At 38.4% G+C, this 20,645-nt stretch overlaps 1 protein-coding gene across 1 annotated transcript in view; it reads left to right on the forward strand.

Annotated features, from left to right (window-relative positions):
• Positions 1-20,645, forward strand: part of LOC124735543 (ionotropic receptor 93a) — a 295,666-nt gene that overhangs the window by 220,290 nt on the left and 54,731 nt on the right. Inside the window, exons 12-13 of the mRNA XM_047248570.1 lie at positions 8,681-8,834; positions 18,639-18,853. Of these exons, the coding sequence (XP_047104526.1) occupies positions 8,681-8,834; positions 18,639-18,853 (369 nt within the window). The remainder of the gene's footprint in view (positions 1-8,680; positions 8,835-18,638; positions 18,854-20,645) is intronic.

Here is a 20,645-nt window from a genome sequence, read left to right on the forward strand (position 1 = left end):
ATGTTTTTAGCTGTCTCATATCTCCTTTCTTATTATTTTTTTAGCATCCAATAGATCACACATGTGATATAGGATTTGTCATTTGATTACATGTAACACATAACAACACATCCACATGATAGATTGACAAACATATACAAACAGCAAACAAATTACATACACATAGTACATAAGTAGTGTACAAGAACTTATTACCCAAAAAACAAAAGTACGTGCTCATGATAAACAATTTTAGATCATGAACTATGCCTTATACACAAAACGTATTACAGATATAAACAAAACGTATTACAGATATTTAACAGATTTTTCCTAAGTACCATAATTACGAAGTTAAAAACATCATTAAATTAGTTTGAATTTTTAAAAAAATAAGTACAGGTTTCAATCCACAGTCTGAGACAGGTATTCATTTACACTGTAGTAGCATTTTTCCATCAAGTATTTTTTTACTTCATGCTTGAAATTATTTTTGCCTTTCAATTCTTTAATTTGAGATGGAAATGCATTTAAAAGCTTTATTCCTAAGTGGCTAACATGTTTCTGACTTCTAGTTTTTGCTACATAGGGAATGTGGAAGTCTTTACAATGCCTTGTATTGTGATCATAGTAGCTAGAGTTGGTTTGGAGATCGCAGTTATTTTTACTTATCTTTTCCAGGCGTTTAAAAATATTGATGGTATTGTAAGTATCTTTAGTTGTCTGAATAAGGGTCTACAGTGGGTTTGTGGTGGGCTGTGTGTCATGATACGAATAGCTCTTTTTTGCATAATAAAAATGTCATTTAGTCTTGACCTGGTTTTTCCCCAAAAACTTATGCCATAGCTTGCAACTGATTGGAAATAACTAAAGTACACCGCTCTAATACATTCTTTGCTGCATTCTTCAGATATTATTCTAAAGGCAAAACATGCTGAGCTAAGTTTCTGGGTAAGATATACACTGTGTTCATTCCAGTTTAAATCTTGGTTAGTTCGCATTCCCAGAAACTTTGGGGTGCACACTTTTTCTATTTGTTTGCTATCCAGCATAATGCACATATTTCCCCTTGACACTTGCTTCCATACTGTATAAAGTTTGTTTTCTTTGTATTTAATGTCAGCTTATTTCAATAAAACCATGACTGTATGTATGAGAGCATTTTCTCTGCTGTAGTACACAATGATTCTTTTATATCACTAATTATGATACTCGTGTCATCTGCAAATAGTAGAATTTTGGCTGAGCTGTCTGGAGCCTGTATATCATTGATATAAATTAGAAATAACAATGGGCCAAGAATGCTGCCCTGTGGAACACCTATTTCAATTTGTTTTGGTTCAGATATGAGTTTAAAATTGTGAAGATTGTTGGATGACCTCAGCTCAACAACTTGTGACCTGTTTTGCAGATAAGATTCAAACCATTTTTTAACAGTACCCTTGATGCCTATTGCTTCAAGTTTCTCTAGTAATATTACATGGTTCACAATATCAAAGGCTTTGGATAAATCCAGATTAATTCCAACAACCTGTTTATTTGACTCCAAATTTCTTACTATTTCTGTTGTGTAGTCCAATATGGCTGTTTCCATACTGTGCCCTGCTCGAAAGCCATGTTGACTGTTATTTATTAGTTTATGTTTTTCTAGATATTTTGTAACCCTGATTTTCATTAATTCCTCAAGTATTTTGGAAAAGGCCAGGGGGAGAGATATAGGTTGGTAATTTTCTATTTTATGTCTGTCACCATTTTTGTATAGAGGTATCACTTTAGAGATTTTAAGTTTGTCCGGAAATATCCCTTCACTAAGGGACTAGTTTGCTATGTGCACTATAGGTTTGATAACACATGGAGGAATTTTCTTAATTATTGATACAGGTACATCATCCAACCCAGAGGTCATTTTGGATTTCATGCATTTAATGACTTTTAGAACTTCATGCTCCTTATTGCAGGCATCACTGCAATTTGACAGAACACTATACCTGTTTTTAACTGCAATTATAATTTCATTTACTGCCTTTGATGCCTGTCTATCTCTTCCTTTCTGCTTCTCGTAACTCACCAGGTTCCCATTTTATGGCTTAATTGTTTTATCATTTAGAATATGGCACAACTTCTTCAGCTCACAGTTTTCATTAGTTATATGGGAAATCTCACGTCTTAGAACATCTACAATTTTTTGTAAACTTGAAATGCGTTCGTTTAGTTTTTCGATTTCACTTTTACAGTTTTCACAGGATTCCTTTGCACATATGTTCTTATTTCAAAAATGTTACACCTTTCCAAATCCAATCTTTTGTAAGTATACCTTCTATCATCTTGCAAATACTTATAGTCTGTGCTTCTTGCAGTGTACTGTTCATGTATCTTTATTGTGTTAACTATTACTGATCTCGATTTTCATGAATTTCCAACAAAACATTAGTATTGTTTCAGCTTAATTTATTTCTATTTTTTTCAGATTTACGGATGAAGATACTTCTCTCCATGATTTTTTAAAATATTGCATAAATTACTCTATTTGGAACACCATGTAGAAATACCAATATTCCAAATGCTGTACTGTTTGTGTTATATTATCCTTCTCTTAAGGTTTTTAGTCCTCAATGTTCCTTTCATGCATTATGATCAATCATAATTTGTGTCACACATCATGTACTTTGTTTGCAAGTGTTTCTGTTCTCCATATGTCTTTGATCACAAATTACTTTTGCAACAACAAGCACTCCATTTTTCCCAGAATATTATCAAAACATAATTTGTTATCACTCAGCAAAAATATTAAAGCTTGCCAGAATGTCCTGTCTTATTTTCTGGAAAGAAGGAAGGTTATAATTAAATGTACTGTCATTATTGTTGAAGAAGGAACAGAAGTGTCAACTGCACAAGGATGTACACGAAAATTAATCATGGCATTTGGGGGGGGGGGGGGATTTTGAGATAGTAGCCATTCAGTTATATAGTTTAAAGAAGAAAATAATTGTTGCAGCAATTTACAGGTCACCATCTGGAGTTACTGAAGTCTTTCTTAAGAATTTGGAAGAAATGCTCAACATTTTCTCAAATGAGAACTCTACCATAATTCTTTGTGGTGACTTTAATATCTTCTGAACAGATAAGCAAGTATAGACAGTGGGCACTTTGTAACATTCTCATTCAAACAGTTATGTGTAGTTTATTTTTGTTGCTAGATCATTTTTTACAATGGTATTAGACATGTAATGTAGCCAGATTTATACTGAATAAACAAAATTAACTAGGAATTTATCATTTTATCATTGATACACAAAAACAAGATTTGAAATAATAATAATAACAGATAGTAATATGAATCAGCTATTGTATTTGAAAAAAAAAGAAAAAAAGGCAAAAATACATTTTTTGATGCACAGTAATGATAAATACTGACAGTCAGCATTAATTTACACAAGAATCTTGCATACGTAAAGAAAGCTGATGAAGTTAAATATTTATGCTTCACTGAGAATATTCTAATACATTCACACAGATGTAAAATTATTTTTAAAATCATATATGTAAGCCATACTGCAGAAAATATTTAGACATGTAGACATATTGAAAACTGTTTGAAATTGTATTTGCGCAAATACACTGAGTCAGGAACATAAATTTCAACTAGGTCTATATGTTCTCAGCTTTATTATCAGCACTACACTTGGGTCTTCCTTTTTCCTTCTTTCAGGAAGTTTGTTCCATACAAAAAAGAAGTATTTTGCTCCACATTTCTCGTCTTATATACAATTCCACTCCTAGCCTATCTTTCCTTAGAATATGAGTCATAAATGTTATTTGCTGTGTAACAAATTGCATGAATTTTAACAACATGGTGGCAATCTGTTTAAAATTGGATGTGGTGCCCATAATTAAGATGCAGATAAGAACTATTATGTACAGGTACTGAACTTAAAGTTTATTGCTGTATTAATTACGTAACCAACAATAATTGTAAATGATGAGCATGAATCTGAAAATTGTGTATATGCCACACCTTTCTGTAAATTCTTTCACACTTAAATTTTACATTAATGGATAACCTGGTGCAAATGACACTGTTGGAAACAGTGTGTTTTTGATGATGCATTCTTTTATTAAACAATGGAAACTCCAGGTTGGAATATCAACAATGTAAGGAAAAGATAGATTGCTACTTAGCATAAAGAAGTCATGTTAAGCTGCAGACAGGCACAATTAAAAGACACTTACACATTAACTTTTGGCTACAGCCTTTGTCATAAAAGGAAATAGAAATGGACACACATTCATTCACACAAGAATATGCACATCATGTGGAAAGGAAGTACTGATCTGGAGGGGGCAGGGAGGGGGAAGGATAACACCAACCAAAGCTCTGGTGAAGGACTTGTTTTAATTGTTCCATCTGGGGTGATACTAGGTGACAAGTGAGGCATTCATTTGCGGCTGGTTCTTGGGGGTAGTGGGAGGATTGGGGGTGTGAGAGTAAATTACATGAGAGGTCTGTTTTCAAACTAGGTATGTGAAGACCTAGGTGAGACCCTCAGCGTACTGGGTGAGGGAGATGTCACTGCAGATACATCCCTGAGTGGCCAGGCTGTACGAGAGAGATTTTTTTGGTGTGTAAGGGATGACAGGAATCAAAATGCAAGTACTGTTTGTGGTTGACGAGTTTAATGGACAGAGGTGTGGGTGAAGTCATCAGGGAGGAGAAGGTCAACATCAAGGAAGGTGGCATGCCAAGTTGAGGGGGGCTAGGTGAAGTGGACTGGAGAGAAGGTATTGTGGTTATGAAGGAATGAAGCCAGAGTGTCTTGGCCGTGAGTCTAGACCATGAAGATATCATCAATGAAGCTGAACCAGACTACGGATTTGTCATTTTGGGAGGCAAGGAATGTCTGCTAGGTGGAAGGCCTCTGTTAGTTATCTGACTGCTCCACCTATAAACTCTGTCAGAGTAATCCCCTCCTACAGGTCCAACATAACCTCCAATCCATGGTTAAAGCCTTAGGCCCTTTCCAGAACCTCATCCCTTAATCTATTTCCCTCCCCACCCCTGCAACACCCCACACACCCACCTTTTACATGCTCACTAAAATCCATAATTCGAACAATCATATATGTAAGCCATACTGCAGAAAATATTTAGACATGTAGACATATTGAAAACTGGTTGAAATTGTATTTGCGCAAATACACAGAGTCAGGAACATAAATTTCAACTAGGTCTATATGTTCTCAGCTTTATTATCAGCACTACATTTGGGTCTTCCTTTTTCCTTCTTTCAGGAAGTTTGTTCCATACAAAAAAGAAGTATTTTGCTCCACATTTCTCGTCTTATATACAATTCCACTCCTAGCCTATCTTTCCTTAGAATATGAGTCATAAATGTTATTTGCTGTGTAACAAATTGCATGAATTTTAACAACATGGTGGCAATCTGTTTAAAATTGGATGTGGTGCCCATAATTAAGATGCAGATAAGAACTATTATGTACAGGTACTGAACTTAAAGTTTATTGCTGTATTAATTACGTAACCAACAATAATTGTAAATGATGAGCATGAATCTGAAAATTGTGTATATGCCACACCTTTCTGTAAATTCTTTCACACTTAAATTTTACATTAATGGATAACCTGGTGCAAATGACACTGTTGGAAACAGTGTGTTTTTGATGATGCATTCTTTTATTAAACAATGGAAACTCCAGGTTGGAATATCAACAATGTAAGGGAAAGATAGATTGCTACTTAGCATAAAGAAGTCATGTTAAGCTGCAGACAGGCACAATTAAAAGACACTTACACATTAACTTTTGGCTACAGCCTTTGTCATAAAAGGAAATAGAAATGGACACACATTCATTCACACAAGAATATGCACATCATGTGGAAAGGAAGTATTGATCTGGAGGGGGCAGGGAGGGGGAAGGATAACACCAACCAAAGCTCTGGTGAAGGACTTGTTTTAATTGTTCCATCTGGGGTGATACTAGGTGACAAGTGAGGCATTCATTTGCGGCTGGTTCTTGGAGGTAGTGGGAGGATTGGGGGTGTGAGAGTAAATTACATGAGAGGTCTGTTTTCAAACTAGGTATGTGAAGACCTAGGTGAGACCCTCAGCGTACTGGGTGAGGGAGATGTCACTGCAGATACATCCCTGAGTGGCCAGGCTGTACGAGAGAGATTTTTTTGGTGTGTAAGGGATGACAGGAATCAAAATGCAAGTACTGTTTGTGGTTGACGAGTTTAATGGACAGAGGTGTGGGTGAAGTCATCAGGGAGGAGAAGGTCAACATCAAGGAAGGTGGCATGCCAAGTTGAGGGGGGCTAGGTGAAGTGGACTGGAGAGAAGGTATTGTGGTTATGAAGGAATGAAGCCAGAGTGTCTTGGCCGTGAGTCTAGACCATGAAGATATCATCAATGAAGCTGAACCAGACTACGGATTTGTCATTTTGGGAGGCAAGGAATGTCTGCTAGGTGGAAGGCCTCTGTTAGTTATCTGACTGCTCCACCTATAAACTCTGTCAGAGTAATCCCCTCCTACAGGTCCAACATAACCTCCAATCCATGGTTAAAGCCTTAGGCCCTTCCCAGAACCTCATCCCTTAATCTATTTCCCTCCCCACCCCTGCAACACCCCACACACCCACCTTTTACATGCTCACTAAAATCCATAAATCGAACAATCCTGGATGCCCCATTGTGGCTGGTTATTATGCCCTCACAGAAGAAAAATGTCAGTCCTCATTGACCAACACTTTCAACGAACTGCCCATAATTTAGCCTCCCACATCAAAGGTACCAACCCCTTCCTTCACCAACACTCCTCCAACCCTACTCATTTACCTCCTGGATCCCTGCTTGTGACTGTCGACAGTACCTCACCATACACCAACATCCCTCATGCCCAAGGTCTTACCACTATTGAACACTATGTTTTCTAGTGTCCTTCAGACTCCAAACTCACTACGTCATCCCTTATACAGTTAACCAACCTTATCCTAACTCACAACTTCTTTGAATGGAAGATATACAAATAAAATCTGCAGCACAGACATGGGCACTTACATGACACCCTCCTGTGCCAGTCTGTTTATAGGTTATCTAGAGGAGACATTCTTAGCCATCAAGAAGCCAGGCCACCTGAGAAAGCAGGCATGTCATATACCAGCTCTGCTGCAATCACCTCACAGCTTTTTATATTGGTATGACTACCAACCAGTTGACCACAAGGGAGAACAGCCACCACCAAACTGTGGCCAAAAGCAAAGTACATCACCCTGTGGCACAACATGCAGCTGAACATATCTTGCTTGATTTCAATGGCTGCTTCACTACTTGAGCCATCTGGATTTTCCCCTCCACCACCTGTCTTTCTCAACTGTGGAGATGGAAGTTACCCTTGCAACACATTCTCTGCTCCCAAATTTACCCCAGGCTCAACCTTTGGTAACATACTCTCCCCACAACCTCCACCCAAAAGTTTCCACCCCCTCTGTCCTATCAACTCCTCCCTATTCTTGTCTCTCACCATCTGCTCCCTGCCAATGATGCACCCATCCATCTTTTATTGCTCCTCTCCTCCTTCACTTCATCCTCCCCCCCCTCCCCCCACCTCCCTACCCTCCTGACACTGGGCTTGTTGGCAATCTAGTCCCAGTACACTCCATCATACAGCACTCTTCTCTTCCGCCACCCAAGGAATGCTATCCTTTGTCCGTCCCTGCCTCATCCACATTGGAGCTTCCATTCCACATGGCAGTTGCATTCTTGTTCGAGTGGCCAAAGATGGCAGTCGTGTGTGCATGAGGTGTGCTTGTTTCTGTGACTGTGTGTGTGTGTGTGTGTGTGTGTGTGTGTGTGTGTGTGTGTGTGTGTATCTTTTCTTCTGGTGGGGGCTGTGGCCAAAAGCTAATGTGTGTCTTTTAATTGCATATGTCTGCAGCTTAACATGTCATATTTATGGTAAGTAGAAATCTATTTTTGCCTCACATTGTTGTTATTTTATTAAGATCCTCATACAAATAACTCATTGTAGTGTGATGGTTATGGGGACAATAATATAATTACATTTTCTTATTCTGAATGAAAAATGAAAACCAGTGCAAACAAAAAAGGAAACTGAATGTACATTTATTTTATTCTCCAAAGGAATTTAAGTTTTAGTTTGGATCATAGGTACAATGAAATGTGAGAAAGTTTATCCCAAGATAAATCATGCTAATGTGGAACTGTTCACACATTTCCAACAAATCTTTTAAAGTAGCTTTTAAAAAGGCACTCCAATGTTTTACTGAATTTATGTGGATACTTTATGGGCTTTTTGTGCCACAATAGTTCTCACTGAAAACTGTACTTGTTATTAAAGAAAAGTAAAGGAAGCATTAAATCAAATGCTTCATACTTAGCAATATTTAGGCTATGATGCTTCATGGTATTTATATAGTCAACCCTAAGGACACAGTGGAGAACATTAGATATATAACCGTTGGTGAGATAGTCTCCTACTGTTTTGAAACTTTATTCCACCGTATCTCATACTTCAGACTCAGATATAAAGATATATTCAGCAAATCAACAGCTGAACACCATGACAGCAAAAGTTTACTGATATGATCTGCACTCATTTTATAAGTGAGTACTATATGTTTGTAGAAACTTGGCAGATGACATAACTTTTCTATCCCTTGCAGACATGGCTATGTGTTGTGGCATCAGTACTGATGATGGCAATGTTATTGTACTGGATGAATCATCTAAGTGTGGTTCCCCGACTGAAAAAGGTCAATGGTCTTGCAAAAATGGTGAACTGCTTTTGGTACATGTATGGTGCCCTGTTACAGCAAGGTAAGGTGTAACTCAGTTTTGGTAAATTTAATTTACATCTTAATGTGTAAAATTTATTATAACCTAAAGTTAAAAATTGGATAATATACAGTTAAGCAATACCCAAGGGAAATGAAGGAACACAGAATCAAAACAGATTTTGTGACAAAAACAGCTAAGATACACAAGTATAAATTGAAATCTGAATTCTCACCACAAATAAGGAAATGAAATGAGTGTATAGCATTGTTGGCTGGCAGGCCCCTCTTCAGGGAAGTTCGGCCACCAAGTGCAAGCCTTATTTAATTCGACACCACATTGGGCAACTTGCGTGCTGGTTGATGAGGATGAAATGATGATGAGGACAACACATCCAGTTCCTGAGTTCTCCGAGAAAGCATGTTATCACCCAGCTAAGTAGGCGGACACCATCAAATATGTGATAATATTTCATATTTTGGTTGCTAAAAACTTACTGAATATTTGCAATGAGATCATAATACTGTAATTCTAGAATATTTCTCATTATTTACACAGGACAGGCCTGGCTCATTTTTATAGCTTGATTTAATAATCTTTTTTCAAGGTAATCTAAAAAAGTTAAAGGTTTTTACCCCTTAAGTGATCTTATCATATTATGATACTGAAACACCCATGATGAGTCTTTCTGACCTAAAATAAAAACATGAAAAAATTACAGTATTTCATTGCTCCATGAGACAGTTGTTCATAATATGCTATTTTATTCGTGTTTAAAAGGAAAAAGTGATTTAAATGCTTTGTGTGTATCTTTTACTTATAAATATGAGCAACTGCTTTTTATGCATGAAGTTTCACATTTTAAGACAATGAGACATAATATATAGAACAAAATGAACATCTTTTGCTGCTTTGTACACAAGTTGTGTACATTACATTAGTGTGCACTTGCAACAAAACACACATGCTGTGGAGCGCTTGCTGCCATTTATACTTGGACATATGCTGACGAGCCAAAACACAAGACTAAATACTATCTGGAGCCATTGTGCATATGTTACACAGAAGGTGAGTATAGGGGGGAGCAGAGATGAATGGGCAACAATTCTAGCAACAATACAGATTGCAAACGGAGAAATACACTGACACAATACATTTTGACAAAGGGCAGATTGTTATGGCTTGACATCTGGGAATGAGAATCTTGGAAATGATCAAGCTGGTCAGCTGTTCATGTGCAACTATCCTGAGCATCTGAGAAAAGTGGTTGAAGGACAGCGAGACCATGAGTAGGTGTCAAGGTGCTGGGTGGTCATGATTCATCACAAAACGTGGGGGTTGGAGGCTTGCCCACTCTAAATCAGAACATGCAGTGATATGTTGCAGATCTGAAGGCAGAGTGCTATGCTGGTGCAGGCACAAATGTTTCAGAGCACATCATTCAGCATTTATTGTTGAACATAGAGCTCCACACTGGACAACCCTTATATGTTCCCTTCTTGATTCAACAACAGCGTCAGTTATGATTGCTGTTGGCACCAGATCATTGAGATTGGACTGTGGATCAATGAAAACATGTTATCTGGTTAGATGAATCATGTTTCTTGTTACACAAGGTTGACAGTTGTGTCTAGATATGCAGTCATTCAGGCGAATGGCTACTTGAAACATGTACCATGCCATGGACACGGGAAGAGGGTAGCAATATTTTGCTATGGGGGTCATGCATACTGGCCTGTATGGAAGCTGTGATAGTAATTGAAGGTGCTATGACTGCTTTTGACTACGTAAACTTTATTGTGCAGCATCTGCATCCACTGACATCTGATATCTTACCCAGTGATGATAGCATCTCCATAAGAATAAGTATCCATATCAAAGGACAGACCATGCTGCAGTGATTTGAAGAGCATGATAGTGAACTCATGTTGATGTATTGGCAACCAAAATGGAACACATCAGGGTGGCCTTTGGGCACCAGCTCCGTGCCCACAGACCACCAGCACATCTGGTGTCACATTGCTCCAGAAACTTACCTCACCATTCAGAATCACTTCTATACTGGTTTTTAAAGGGAGGCCATAGTGCTATTAAGAATGTGTTCATATTGTCCCAAGTCATCAGTGTATGTGATTTTTCTTCTTCTGTTAGGCATTGTTAGCCACTTTTTATTTTCTCATGCTTGCATGCTGCATAAATACATTTCTATACCAGGTAAAGCTGTATTTTTTATCGTAGATTACAAATTATTTAGGAATAAAGAAGATGACTCACTGAAAGGCAGAAGCACTGCGTCACCGATAGGCTCACAAACAAAAGGTATAGGGCTTTGATAGCTTTCAGAATGAATTTTCTTTTTCAAGCTTGTAGGAAAAACATGCACACAAACACACACACACATATTCACTCACATGCACACGCCTGCCTCCCTACATTGTGCTCAGTCAACTGCCGGCTCTTTCCTGGCCCACGGTGAATATAATGCACATGCCTGTCTCCCTACATTGTATTCAGTTGACTGCCAGCTCTTTCCTGGACCATGGTGAATGTAGTGAGATGAGTCGGGGTGCAGGGTGAGATGGGGTGAGGGATGGAGAGAGGTGGTAGGCTGAGAGGGGGTTGGGGAGAAGACTGTAATGGCTTGTGGGAGAGTGGAGAACTGTCTGTGGGCTAGCTATGTGTGCAGGTAGAAGAGGCAGGTGACAGACAGCTGGGCACATGATTTCACGGACTAGGGCTTTAGATAGGGGCACACTACTAGCTAAGACAAATTGGGGGCACACACACACACACACACACACACACACACACACACACACACATATGCACACACACAGTATTGGATTGGGTGGGGGTTGAGGGGACAGCAAGTTACATCTTGTTTAGGCCAGGCAGCCTGCAGGAGCAAATGATGTACTATAAGGAACCCTGCATGTCCCAATTCATACCATCATCCAACTGTTACCATTCCACACTCTAGCTGATCTATCCCCTGGTCACCTTCCAGGAATTCCTAACTTCCAACCTGGTCTCACCATCCTTCCCCAGGTGTCTGCCTAAGAACAACAACCTTTCGGCGGAAGAAAGGATTGCCCTGCACAACCTAAAAATGGATCCTGACCTGATCATCTTCCCAGCAGACTAAGGTTCTACCACTGTTGCGATGAACTGGAGTGACTTCCTGACAGAGGGCCTCTACCAGTTGTCTGAGACCTCCAGTACAAGCTCTGTCAAAGTGCTTCCATCCCAGAAGCCCAACATAACCTCCAATACCTGCTGAAATCCTTAGGCCATTCCTAGAATCTCCCCCTGAATCCATCTCCCTGCTCACCCCAACAACAATCCACACACCCACCTTCTATATGCTCCCTAAAATCCAAAAATCTAATAATACTGGGTGTCCCATTGTAGCTGATTACAGTTGCCCCACCAAAAGGATCTCGAACATTGTTGACTGACATATGCAACCAGTTGTCTAAAACCTAGCCTCCCACATTAAAGATACCAACTACTTCCTGCACTGGCTGTCCACCATCCCCACACTCTTACCTCCATGGTCCCTACTCATCACTGTTAATGCATCCTCCTTATACACCAACATCCCTCATTCTCCACGGCCATGCCATGATTGAACACCACCTTCCCCAATGACCTGCAGATTCCAAACTTGGCACTTCATTCCTAGTGCACCTAATCAAATACATCATAATCCATAACTACTTCACCTTTGATGGAAGGAGTACAAACAAATTCATGGCACAGCCATGGCACCCTCCTATGTCAACTTCTTCAGGGCCAACTAGAGGAAATATCCCTAGCTTCCCCTGGTCTGGTTCAGATTTAATAATGACATCTGTATAATCTGGATCCAAGATCAGGACACCTTATCCTCATTCCTCCACAATCTCCAAACTTTCTGTCCCATCCACTTCACCTGGTTCTCCTCTACCCATCATGCTACCTTCCTAAAGTGTTGATCTCCTCCTCTCAGATGGCTCCATTCACACCACAGTCTACATCAAACCCACCAATCACCAACAGTACATCCACTTTGACAGCTTCCACCCCTTTCATGCCAAAAAATCACTCCCATACAGCCTGGGCGCTTGTGGCAGACATGTCTGCAGTTATGAGAACTCCCTCGCCCAGTATGCTGAAGGCCTCACAAAGGCCTGGCATCCCCACACACACCTAATCCTCACACCCATCCCAAGATGGACCAGGAAAGAGGTGGCAGGAGCCAGGGAGTCAGGTGTATGTATGTGGGTGACTGTATGTGTTTGTGTGCATGTTTTTCCTTGAGAATGACACATTGGTGTAAAGGTTATCAGTAGTTATTTTTCTGTCAGACAGTGCTATAGCAATACCGAGATGTGCAGAAAATGCAAACAACAACTCAGCTGAACACTCCCTATTGAGATGTTGCACTGCAACTTCATAGGCTTTCCCAGCGTAGTAACTCTTGAAAGTCTCTTCAGGTTTGCTGACAAATCCTAAAATCAACTCAGTTCAATATTTAGGCAATCCAACTGTTCACTGTCTTCAGGAGAATGCTGCTTCTGCTGATTAGTCCTGCTGAAAACTGATGCCAGGCTGCATATCAACGTCCTATACAGGCCTCTGTACCGTGTACAGTGCACGCACCACCCATCATAGTTGCTGTCCTGTAAGACTGGTCAGGTGGTGCTGCAGTTAGTAGAACACCAGCACCAATGATATATCATTCTCAAAGATGATTTTCTAACACTCAGACTGGCCGCAGTGAAAAAAGTTCTGTTTTGATGCGGGATTGTACAGGGTTCCGTGTTCTGCTAAGAGAAAACCCATTGTCTCTATTAATTAAATTATCTGCCAACCTAATTTCAATTGCCTTTTTATAGACACTGTTCTAAAAACTGGAAGTGTTGGCAACTATCGCAGTTTTATCAAATTCCACACCGTGTCCCTCGCTTAAGCAATGTTCAGCAACAGCCAATTTTTCTGGCTGTTATAGCCTCATATGATGGCGATGTTCGATGCACCTGCCATGAAGTGTGTGAATTGAGTGGATGATGTAAGCCTTTCCACACTGAAGCAGAATTTTATATATACCAGGCTTCCTAATCCCCAAATCATGTTTCACAGAGCTGAGCAGTGCCCTAATCTTGGAAGGCAGATGGAACACACACTTAATGTTAAAACCCCTTAACATTCTTACAGTCTTAAACTATATGCCCCCAGCATAAGGAATAATGGCCACTGTTCTATGCTCCTCTTCATGCAGCTCCATTAATGGTCCAAATTCCATAGCCTGACAAATCTGCTTCTCAGAGTATCCATGTTCCTTAAAAATAACCATCAAATGCAAAAGTTCTTTGGTTAAACTGCCCCTGTCAAAAATGGCATATGCTCTGTGTACCAGAGTCCTAAGGACTACATAGACCTTTGTCATTTTTTTTCTGCCCAGATAGCAAAAATCATTGACTACTTTTAGTGCCTAATTTACAAATCTAATTCTGTCACCATCACCTGATGTAATTTGACTGCATTCCATTACCATTCTTTTATTTTTGTTGGTATTCACCTTATAACCTATTTTTAAGACACTATCCACTCTGTTAAACCACTCTTGCCAGTCCTTTGCTGTTTCTGATGGAATTATGATGTCATCAGCAGAATTCAGAGTTTTTATTTCTTCTTCCTGAGCTTTAATTTATTTCCATGTTTCTAGCTGGTTTTCTTTACTGCTTACTCAGTGTACAAATTGAATAATGTTGGGAAAGTCTACAACCCTGTCTCACACCCTTCTCAACTACTTCTTCCCTTTCATACCCTCCAATTTAATTTAGTTTTTGTAGATACTTTTCCTCCCTGTATTCAACCTCTGTTACCTCTTCCAGGTACACAACCTTCTTTTGTGATTTATAAACCATATATTAGAAATGGTTAAATTACACTCAGAGCAAAATACAACAAGGTGTCTTCCTCTTTCATTCCTCTCCTCCAGACCATGTTATCCTGCTATTTTCTCTTCTTGTTCTTTTCCTAATGTTTAATTCTAGTCCCCCATAACAGTTAACTTTTCATCTCCCTTACTGTTTGAATAAGTTGCTTTATTTCATCCTACTTTCTTCCAATCCCTTCACCATTTTCAAAGCTAATAGTCATATAAACATGTTTTAGTGTAGTAGGTGTTGGCTTTGTGTCTATATTGCCTACTACAATGCAGTTCATAGTATCTTGGAACACAAATTCGTTTTTTCTTATTTATTATTAGACCTACTCTTGCATTACCCTTATGACTATAGAAGTTATAAGGACTTATAAGGAAGGTAGGAAAATACATTTGCTTAGCAAGTGTGACAGGATACTTAAGCAATGAGAGAGACTGACTGTGGTTTAATAATCATGTTAGAAATTTGATAAATAAACAAAGAGAATTTCATCACAGATTTAAGGGAAGTAAAAACCTAACTGAGAAACAAAGGTGGAGCAAAGTGAAAATGAGTGTAAGGAGAAAAGCATTCAATGATTTTGAAAGAAAACTGTGCCATCCAATCTGAACACTGACAACATGGTGCTCAGGCTAAAACCATGTTCCTTGGCTTCAGGAAGGCTTTTTATACATTGATTGGCAACTCCATAGAGTGCTGTGTGCACAACAACTGTATGATAAATAAAATTAGAAGGAAGGTCAGCATTGGCCATAATTTTGATGATTTATTAACAGAAAAATCGATTTTTGATCACATAATTATCATCTTCAGTGCTGGAAGTTACACATTTCGCATAGTGTTCAGTGAATAAGAAACAAAAGATCACAAATACAGCTGAGTATAAACCAACTATTGGTAAGAACATACCTTTTGCATATAAAATTAAAGCTTGTAGGGACTGGTGTCTAGTTATTAGCAGTAAGAGAAGCTATGAAACGATCACAATAACTGAAGCCACTGTTTACATGCACCTATACAGCAGACCTCGGTGTGACAGGGCTTGGAACACCCTCTATGTGACATGTGTCATGTAAAGACTTAACATTACTTTATTTGGCAAACAGATTACTGCAAAATACCAAATGTGCACTTGAAAATCAATAACTGAATATTTCAAATTTAAAATTGTACATTAAAAATGCATAGCAAAAAGGAAGGGGGAAATGCACATCTTGCCAACATACACTGACATGTTATTTTCAAAACAACTTAAAAAAGGAACATGCAAGAATAAAAATCAACAGGTAAATTATAAGGTGTCAGATTACAGAACTGGAAAAAAAGAAAAATATACAAATAACATGACATCAAAAATCGATTTCGCTGTCAATAAATCATCAAAATTACGGTCAACACTGACCTTCCTTCTAATTGCATTTTATACAGTTCCACACCATCGTTCAGTGAAAAAAAATTGAAGTTTTTTGAGTGTTAGGCCAGATTTGTGACGGGATCCAAGACTTCTGTGCAGACAGAACTCAACATGTTGCTCTTAATGGAACAAAATGAACAAATGTAGAGGTAAATTCAGGAGTACCCTAAGGAACTCTGATGATATCATTACTGTCTGCAAAATACTGGTATATAAATGATCTAGTGGATAACACTTGAAGCCCCATGAAGCTGTTTGCAAATGATTTGGTTGTCTACAAGATGGAAGTGATGCCTAATGACTTTGGTGAATTGCAGGAGAATGTGCAGAGGACTGATGAATGGTGCAGGCAGCAATGGGTACAGCAGAATGAAAGCAATCAATTAAATCAGTTATTGGAAAACAATGAATTCAGTCAATTGTACTTGTATGTATTGGTTGAATTATTCATTCAAACTTTTGAGTAAAATCATAGTATGGGAGCAAGCAAATGAAAACAATTAATTCAGTAGCTTGTAGTTTAATTTATTGGTTAGATTATTATTCATTCATTTCTTCAGAGTGAAACAAGTCTGTTGGAGGAACCAAATGAAAACAATCAATGCAGTCCATCATACTTTTCCATACTGAGTGACTTATTCATTCTTCTTTTCAAGTGAATCCAGTCTGTAATTTTACTGATGGTTGAAACATGTACTTGTTATTCCAACTGAAACCACTCTTTAGTGCTTTATTTGACTAAGCTATCCATCCATTTATTCTTCATCTGCTGGGGTACACATACCTCCGGAGGACACCCCTGTCTCCAAGGTTATGCATAGATGAAAGAGAAAAAGTGCACACTAGAATATGCCATCCGCTCTTAGTAGTGCATATCTGCTAATAACTTTTTTTAAGTAACATGCTTGTGGTAGAGGCTCAGATATTTCAAAAGTTTAACTAAACATTTCCCCATGGACAACAAATAAAGCAAGTCAACTCAGCAGAGTTCCTGGGTGTGTACATTGACTGCGAACTAAATTGGTCCAACCATATTCTAGATCTAGGAAAAAGGCTACACTCTGCAACATTTGCCTTACACATAATTGCATCAACCACACATAAGGATGCTGTAAGAGCTGCTTATTTAGGATATTTCCAAGCACTTCTGTCTTACAGAATCATCTGTTGGGGCCATTAGTCGTTGACAAGAAAGTTTTTATTGCTCAGAAGAGAGCTATACATGTCATGAATGGTGTGCAACCAAGGCACTCATCCAGAAATATGTTTAGGAAAAGGTATTTACAATGATATCTCAGAACATATACTTCCTTGTATGTTTCATTAATGAAGACCACTCTCTCTTCAAGACCAATAGTGAATATCATGGTCACAACACAAGGTCAAAAGAGGACTTTCATAGAAGCCAATCAGACTATACCCTTACACAGAAAAGAGTAAATTATACAGGCATCACGAATTACAATGCTCTACCCAGTGTCATGAAAAGTCTTGTTCCTGAAACACTGAAGTTCAAGAGCAAATTGAAGGAATACTAATACAAAAGTCATTCTATTCAATCAGTGAATTTTTTAGTGCATAGGAGGAAGTTTTTATTATACAACTGAGTTAGCCATTCAATGTAAGCAAAAATGTAAACTATTTGTCACTGTAGTGTAATATAGTTACTCAAATACTTTGATATTGTTAATTTGAATGTGTACGTATAGTATTAATCTTGATGTATGGAATATGTTTTATTTCTTCTAGTGTTATATGTTGTTACTATAAATCTTGTCATGAATTAAGCGTATTGTGTTCTGCTGTAATTTTAACATTGTAAAAATACTGACTCATTCCATATCCTTGCAACTGCATTGCTACAATGATAAATGGAACTTGCAATAAAATAGAATAATTTAAATCTATTATTTAATATATTATTTTCAATGTGCTGATTCCTGTGGTGCATATAGTTTCACTGGAAAATCTGTTATCATAAGATGTGACTAATTAAACTTTATACTGCATTATGACTTAGCAATTATTGTATGAGCTAATATGTATTTATAGACATAATTCCAAGAATATATCTCCAAAAGAACTGAAATAGCATCACGGTATGGACTCATCATTTGTAATTATTATGTCATGAAGGGTAAGTTTATAAGTACTTCATTTGTAAATGAATCTGAATCCTGTAAGATATAATGGAACTACAATAAAGTAAATACATCTACCATTATCTCATTGTAAATTAGTTTTGAGGATCATTTTCTTTGTAGACATAAGCTGTAGTTAGTCAGAGAATATTATTCCATTCAGATTGTGATCTCAGAGGTTTTAGCAGGACAAATGTGAATATAAAATTTTTGATAATGTCAGATTACAATCTATACATTACATGAGAATGACGTTTTAACCTACCTTACTGTAGTTAAAAAGCTTACTTACTTTATTAAAATGCCAATGCTTTAACTGTAATTACCCCTGTTTCATTTGTTTATTTGTATCCCACAGGTGGAGCAAACATGCCAAAAGCAGACAGCAGTCGCTTATTAGTAGGAACATGGTGGCTTGTTGTCCTTGTCCTAGTTACATCATACAGTGGAAACTTGGTGGCTTTCCTTACATTTCCAATACTAGAAGCTCCTTTGACATCTGTTCGCCTTATGCCAGGAAGGGGACTTTCTTGGGGTCTGATAACTGGTTCTTCATTGGAACAGTTACTAAAAGTACAGTATCAAATTTAAATTACTTTCTGTCTCATTCAGTTTACGTTTGTTCTTGAGTTTCCAGTCATTTATATTTTTGCATACATTTATGATTACTTTATCATCATTTATAGACCATTCACCAGTGACAATTTCTTGTTTATATACCTGTGGAATATTTCAATCAGCACAAAATTACAATATCTCCCCACCACATTGCCTTTTATTGCCTTCATGACGTGAACATTCCATAGAAAACCACATTAGTCACTAGATAATTGATGGACATTGAAACTGCAGTGGGTACAAAATGTTTCTATAAGCTTAAGATGGTGTTATAGATTTTCAGTTTTATGAAGATACATGGAATTTAGCACTCATAAAATGTTAGATATTACTGCAGGTGTAAATACCACTTAGAATTGTAGCTCTCGGGTGTTGTGTACTTATGATTTCAAGGAAGGAAGGAAGGACAGGAAGGGAATGTCCGATCGACATTGAGGTCATTAGAGACAGAGCACAAACTCACATTGTGTCAGGATTTTGGAAGGAAATCTGCTGTGCCCTTTCAAAGGAACCATCCTGGCATTTGCCTGCAGCAATTTAGGGAAATCATGGATAAACTAAATCTGGATGGCCGGATGCGGGTTTGAACCATCGTCCTCCCAAATGCAAGTCCAGTTTTCTAACCACTGCATCATCTTGCTTGGTACCTGTTATATCAGTACCAGAGGTACCTCAACTACTATCCTCTACTGTGGATACTGTCTCTGCAGAAAGTACAGGATCTGTCATTACTCGTCCATTTGATTGTGAGTAACACATCAATGTTAGATCTAGGCATCTTGTACAGGGTGGATAGGGACCAGGGAGGGCTCATGGTGTTGTACTGATACATCTAACCAACAAGTTTTAGGTGCTCTCTAACTAAAACTGCACCAATGGAACTCACTTCCCCTGTTTTGGGGAAACTTGTTTTGTTCTGTCTCAAGAGAAGGCAAATACAAAAGGGTGGGGATCAATTAATTGTTAGCAGTTCAAACGTACAGCAAACGATGGTACTCCTTAGGGAAATGGCAAAAGGGACAGGAAAGAAAACCAGGTGCACTCAGGATTTATGCCTGTCGGCCTCATTCAGCATGTTGAAGAGACTATTCCAGCAGCCATTGAGGGAACAGGGTGAAACCAGGTGCAGATTCTGGTACAGGTTGGAACAATTGATGCCTCTCGTCTGGACTCTGAAGTCATACTTGGGTCATTTCAGTGACTGGCGGAGAAGGTTGAGAAGACCAGCCTTGCGCATGGGGTTTCAATGAAGCTCACAAATTGTAGCATTGTCCCACAGAACTGATATTGACCCTTTGGTTCTGAGTCAAGAGGAAGACTGAACCAGAGACTTTGAAGATATTGTGACAAGATAGACTGTGATTTCTTGGACTTGCACCATAGGGTTGAGAATTGTAGGGTCCCCCTAAATGGGCCAGATTTGTACTATACATCAGAGGCTGCTAACCAGGTAGCTGACTGTGCATGGGGTGCACACAGTGGTTTTTTAGATTATGCAACTCTCCATCCAATCCGTAGAGTGATAGCTGTAGGTAGCCCAGAATTATCATTGTAAGATTAAAAGAAATGCTTCCCACAAGTGAGATTATTAAAATCCTAGTGATAAACTGCCAAAGCTGGTTGAAACCTGAAACTGATAGCAGTGAGGTTTTGGGGAAGATAAGTGTATATCAAAAGGATAGGAGAATGGGAAATGGTGGTGGTGTATCTGTTGCAGTAGACAAGAATCTCAAATCTGCAGAGATAT

This window comes from Schistocerca piceifrons, chromosome 1, assembly GCF_021461385.2.
Source record: "Schistocerca piceifrons isolate TAMUIC-IGC-003096 chromosome 1, iqSchPice1.1, whole genome shotgun sequence".
In the NCBI taxonomy this organism is placed as follows: domain Eukaryota; kingdom Metazoa; phylum Arthropoda; class Insecta; order Orthoptera; family Acrididae; genus Schistocerca; species Schistocerca piceifrons.